Source organism: Phoenix dactylifera, unplaced genomic scaffold (assembly GCF_009389715.1).
Source record: "Phoenix dactylifera cultivar Barhee BC4 unplaced genomic scaffold, palm_55x_up_171113_PBpolish2nd_filt_p 000241F, whole genome shotgun sequence".
Classification (NCBI taxonomy): Eukaryota; Viridiplantae; Streptophyta; class Magnoliopsida; order Arecales; family Arecaceae; genus Phoenix; species Phoenix dactylifera.
In genome coordinates, this window is record NW_024067738.1 from 625718 (window position 1) to 631717 (window position 6000).

The 6000-nt window shown below is 44.3% G+C and overlaps 1 protein-coding gene across 1 annotated transcript; it reads right to left on the bottom strand.

Moving 5' to 3' along the window:
- Nucleotides 1–2084: 2084 nt before the first annotated feature.
- On the bottom strand, nt 2085–5724 carry LOC103717114 (probable receptor-like serine/threonine-protein kinase At5g57670). Its single transcript, XM_008805377.4, has 7 exons — nt 5016–5724; nt 4660–4914; nt 4374–4531; nt 4230–4309; nt 3956–4091; nt 3697–3846; nt 2085–2400 (listed from the first exon to the last, which is right to left on the bottom strand). The coding sequence occupies exons 1-7, from the start codon at nt 5236–5238 to the stop codon at nt 2233–2235; spliced, it is 1170 nt and encodes a 389-aa protein (XP_008803599.1). The 5' UTR covers nt 5239–5724; the 3' UTR covers nt 2085–2232.
- Nucleotides 5725–6000: the final 276 nt, after the last annotated feature.

A 6000-nucleotide genomic window follows, 5' to 3' on the forward strand; every position in this document is an offset into this window, starting at 1 on the left:
ACTGAAACCTAAAGATAGGGTGTCTGCAATTATTGAAGAGATTAAGCATAGGGAGAGTTTGTCACTCCCGGCTGATTCAACACGAGCAATTAAAGCTACCGACTCTAGAACAGCGGAAACAGGGCTAATTTCTCCTAGCTTCATAAAGAAAAGAGAAGGTCAAGGTTTGAATCTCCTACGGCTAACCTCTTCTGGAGCTAGGGCAGTTCGGTCTCCGAAACCGCCGATCCGCGTAAAATATCCGGATAGATGGATGGATCTATCTTTCTATTCATATATATTTTGCAAGAAGCCCCAAATCCTTGATTTGGCCAGGAAACAAAGCACTGCTTTGGGCCCAGGAAGCGAAGGGAATGAGCTCGGCTGCTTCTCCTCCACACTTATATCAGATATAGTAACTAAGTTTGATATATTTGTCTCATACTTCACTTTTGTCCTTACTATCACTAGGGACATTTTGATGGATAAGTAGTCCATCTCAAGCCAATTCTTTTTCTCGTTCTCAATATCAATAGTAGGTTTTATGGACAGGCTACGATCCATAGTTTTCAGCTACTCAGCTCGCTTAAAGTAGGTGCAAGCTCTGGTCCTGTGATTCGTCTCTTTTTTTTTTTTTTTTGGTAAAAACTAGGAGGGGGGACCCCACCCGCGTAGCAGCCCTCCTTCTTCCAAGGAATGTTCGACATGGGTTGCAAGTTTCCTCGTGCTCTCTTTAACCCGTGAAAAATTCCAGCTGGGCCATCCATATGTGAGTACGTCACTCCAGCGCCACCTCAGTACTGATAGAAGGAAAGTATATCCACACAGAGCCATCCGAGCGTGAGGCATGCAATTCTCTGATTTAATCGACGCCTGCACGTTTCGAATTTGGATAACTCAGTTGGAGTCCAAGCTTTCTTACCACCAGGCTACCACTTTGATGACTTTTTTCAAGACAAAAAGGAAGACACTCGTCTGAAATAAGCAGGTTATCATCACCATTCTGAGGGCAAGCGTCGGTCCGAATCCTGGAGGCTTCATCTGCCTGCCTTCATTTAGGTCAGATATTCCTCTTCCATGGGCAAAGAACCAATGCCATTTCCCAGTGTTGTCTACAAAGATGCGTCTCTAAATGCCCTCTCTGCATCTCTGTATTGCCTGTTACCAGCAGTTCAGCGGCCACACACCCAAAGGCCTTCTTCTAAGTTCTAACCTCAACAACCACCAACCACCACCTTTGAGAGCTAACAGAGCCAGGAAGAGCTCCAAAAGCTAACCAACCACCTTCTTTCTCCCCAACCCCACCTCATATCTCCAGTGATTTCTGGACTTGCCTCAACTACTCGGTTTGGATCATGCATTTAGATCACTCGCTTGTCCTTGGTGCACTCAAAGCTAGAAACTAGTCTACCTGTCTCAAACTACCAACTACCGTGAGAAATAAAAGGCTGGCGAGTGATGTCCTTGTGTGCAGACTAACCCCACCAACATCCACTTGGCACTCGACAGGCCGAAACCTTCCTGCTATGGCATGTGCTTGCTGCCAAAATTAACAGAAGAGCACCCTGCCATAAGCCCACCATCATCACAACTGCATACCCACAAACAAAAAGAAAGAAAGAAAGAAAGAAAGAAAGAAAGAGAACACCACGACAGACTAGTGGTGGCAGGGGCCGGCGCACTCTCGGTCGGACTGTTATTGAGGCGGAGCTCCAGGCAGCATGAAAGGGCATCTCTTATATGAAGAAGGTAATGGGTGCAAATAGGATATATTTCAAGGGAGACTCCACTACGATGATTTATTGCATACGAAGAGCTGACCGATACGGAGACGGTCACTCACTGATTCGTAAGACTCATAGACTGATCAAGAATTTGGCTTCTTTCCAAGCAGTGCACGTGTATCGAGAGGCAAATAGAGCTGCGGACTGAGTTGCCATCCATGTAGCTTGGTATGCTGGAGAGATTTTTTGGACTAGTGTCATTGAGATTCCCTCTCATTTGTATCATTTTGTTGCTTTTAACTTAGCAGGTTGTACTCATGTAAGAGTCATATGAACGTTGTTTTTATTATATAAAAAATAAGAGAGAGAGAGAGAGAGAGAGAGAGAAGGGCCTCGACCTATTAAATCACGTCCATATACAAATGGGCAATATAATCCCATTTTGCTACAACTGAGTAGTTATGTACATTCTCTCCCTCCCCCCCACTCAAATGGGGTTAGGATATTAAGAGAGATTATCTAATACTAGTTACGGTTGGGAGCTTCTCGTTGATGAAGAGGATGATGGGGTATCACATTCATCCCATTCATCGTCGAGATCATCGAAGCCCAAGAACTCATCTTCCTCCTCTTCCTCTTCAGGCATCTTCCATCGATCTTGTTGCAGCATCTCGCCATCCTCCAATAGTTCCAATACCTGTCGTCATCCATGTTCTATTAGCAACAGTTGTGTTATATGAATATGATACCATGGGATGGTTAAACTATTACTGCACTCAAACCTCTCTCTTAGATTTATATATATATATTGGGCATGGCATCTTCTGAAGCTTTGTCTTGACTTGAGATTTCCAAACTGCCAAGCAAAGCTATTGCAACCGCAGCATCCCGTGAGTCACGAGAGTGCAAAAAATGGGGGAAAAGGCAAGAACTGCTCATGGTATCCAAGGTTCCTACACTTCAAAGTAGAGGGTGGAAGGTCTCACTGAATATAAACGACACATGATAGATTTGTCAGGACACCACAAGTTGCATTTTTATCAAACAGTAGACCCGGTAAAAGGGTGAAAGAAAGGCGTGCCATCAGGACACTGTTTGATGATAGTAACTTTCACCCTTCTATCTTTTTGGTGCTTGCATGGAGCCCATTCACGCAAGCTAATATGGTATACGGATGCTCTCTAATGCTTGCGACTTTCGATTATTTGATATTTGTAAGAATATATTATACTGCAAGTTGCCTTTGAGCATGGTCTATTACCAAAACTCTCATTTGTTAAATAAACATATCCCTGTAACACTCTGCTTTTGTCATGCACTGGTAATTACATCTGGCAGAAGAATCAAGAGGAGATTTAGGAGCTAGTCAAGGAAAAGAGAAATTAAAGATCCAGAATTACGCAAGGCAAAGCTGTATATTACCAAACACACTAACAAAGTGATTCATGTCTTGGAACTAACTCTGTCTTCAAGGTGGCAAGATTATTAAAATGCAGTTTGATACTAGAATCTGCGACTAGTTCCCCGATCAAGACAAGTGAAGGCTTCACGGCAGCTAAAAGAAAGAACTTTTTGATGATAAAATAAGTATGTATGTCTGTATACAAGTAGATAGTTGAAACCTGTGAGACTAAGAAATACAAAAAAATATCTTTCGCTTAGCCTTTTTAAGTGAGGTCCTTATGACAAAAACACAAAAAGCTCACCAGCTTGTGAGGTTTCCTTATTAATTCTAGGGAAACATTGCTGAACCTTTCTTGTTCCGTGCCGATGTTGATGCTACATTTAGTTGGCTTTGTTGATCTTTCACAACTTTTAAGCATCATACTACCTTTTGCTATATGTTTCTCTGATAATTATTTCAGTACATGCTTATTTTGGTAGATTATTATGTCTCTTCAACCATGTGGTGTGCATCTTTATGAATACGAGGAAGATATCTAGACATGCTGTCAGGAATTATTAGGCAAGTTACTTGAAACAACCACAGTACCTCGGTCATCGATGGACGCCATGTCGCAGTCGCCCTGATGCAGAGAGAGGCTATGAAGGTAAGCCTCTTCAACTGTCCCATGTCGTAGTCCTCTTCTAGTCGCGGATCCACCAGCTTTTGTGTCGTGCCATCACTTAAATAAGGTTTTGCCTGCGACAGGATTGCTAATTTAGTGGAGAAGATGCGCCCTTCAGTTTAAATTTAAAAGAGATGATCCATGAGGATATAGGATGAATCCAGGTTTGGATGAGATATTTACCCAGCTAAGCAAGCTCCTGTGAGACCCGTCCACTGGTTTCCTCCCTGATATGATCTCCAAGAGGAAGACTCCAAAAGCAAAGACATCAGTCTTCTCATCAACGACCCCATGCATGAAGTACTCTGGTGCCAGACACCTAGCAATATCACAAGCTCCATAAGATGCTGCTTGTATATATATATATATATATACATATATATATATATATACCATTTCACGTAAAATGTATACATATATCATCAAAACTTGGGAGAAAGTTTCATAGATCACCAACCCGAATGTCCCTTCAATTGGCGCCACGGCGCGGTGAGTCCACTCCGATGGAAGCCACTTCGCGAGCCCAAAATCTGAAATCTGAGATGGCGAAAGTTAGCCTGAGGATCAATTGAGGACGGGAAAGAGGGGCCCTGCCTGGTACCTGAGGTTCGAAATTCGCCGTCAGAAGTATATTGGAGGCCTTGATATCTCTGTGAATAATCCTTCTTTGGCATCCCTTGTGCAAATAATGAAGCCCACGAGCAGTACCCACAGCAATGTTGTACCTGAGCTTCCAGGCCATTGGTGGCGAATTCTCATCTACAACAGCAAAAAAAAAAAGAAGATGGGGACCAGACTCGAATCCACCTATACTTGGATCTTGTCAAGGAGAATGAATTTGGAGAACAGACGCAAGTACTGTTGGCTTTTATGGTTAGATTTGCTACCATGCAGATTGGAGGAGACGGAACCATGCGAAGAGAACTCGAAGATAAGATGAAGATCACGGTCGATGCAGCAGCCCAGGAGGGACGAGACATTGGGATGCCGGACATGGCCGATCGTCCCAAGCTCCTGCAAGAAGTCCTTCTCCTTCTGCTCATCGGTCGAAGCTCTCGTCAGCCTCTTCACCGCGATCACCTGCCCGTCCTCAAGCAGTCCCCGGTACACCTCGGCGTAACCCCCTCTGCCGACCAGATTATCTGCTCGATTCCAATGCCAGAAGAACATAAAGATTAGAGAAGTGCTGAGAAAATGTATTATTCTCGTTACAATGGAGAGGGGGGAGGGCATAATCGCAGACCTTGATGGAAACCATCTGTTGCTTTGTGGATTTCTTCGTATGAGAAGCATCTCCAACTCGGCTTCTGAGGCGGCTTCTCGTCCTGCGATGGCTCCATGGATTTGCCTTCATCCTGCCCAGGCGAGCCACGCTCCTCCGGACTTCCTTCTACGCTTCTCCTTTTTCCCATGGAGACAGAGAGAAGGCGCTTGAAACTTCTGCTGCCAAGACGCAAGTGCCGCATTCTAGGAGCAGCCAAATGCTCTGCAAGAAGATAACCAGGAGACAGAGGGAGGGAGAGAGAGAGAGAGGGAGACAGATTTTACTCCCTCTTTTATCAGATGTTCTGTTCGAAAATGTACTTTGGAAACCGAAGGGGAGGGAGGGAGGGAGGGATTCAGGGAAGGGAAACAGCAGAGGGGGAGGGGGGAAGGAGGAGACCCAGCCGGTGGGAACCAAATGGGCGATTGTGGGAGGACGGCTGGGAGCGAGTTTTAATGGCATTAAAGGCCCGGAACGGCAAAAGACTGTACGCTAACGGAAGCTTTCCAAAGCAATAACATCAGGTATTAATTTTAGAAGGGGTATTTGAAAAGGTACCATACGAATCAAGAGGTGTTTTATTAGCCGTTGGGAAGAGAGGGGGGAAATTGAAGTATGGTAGAATTAGATTAGATCCCAAAACTATTTCAGAGTCTGATGCAGTGCTTATCATTGATCATGCATTAAAATATTGGAGACATGTTGCACTTGGCCATCAAAAATGGTCTGATGGAAGAATGTAAACATATTGAAGGGACCCATCGGCGAGAACTATCTCATCCAGCCATTGATGACATGTTTTGTATCACATTATGTGGTGTCCAAGGTGCTGTATTTAATAGAGGGGCCAAAGCCCTTAGTTGTTTTCGGGGTAGGCAACTAATTAGAGGTGCCAATGGGTTTGGTCGCGTTAATTATGCAAGTATCCGATTTTTTTTTGAAATAGCCATGAGGTGCAAATGGA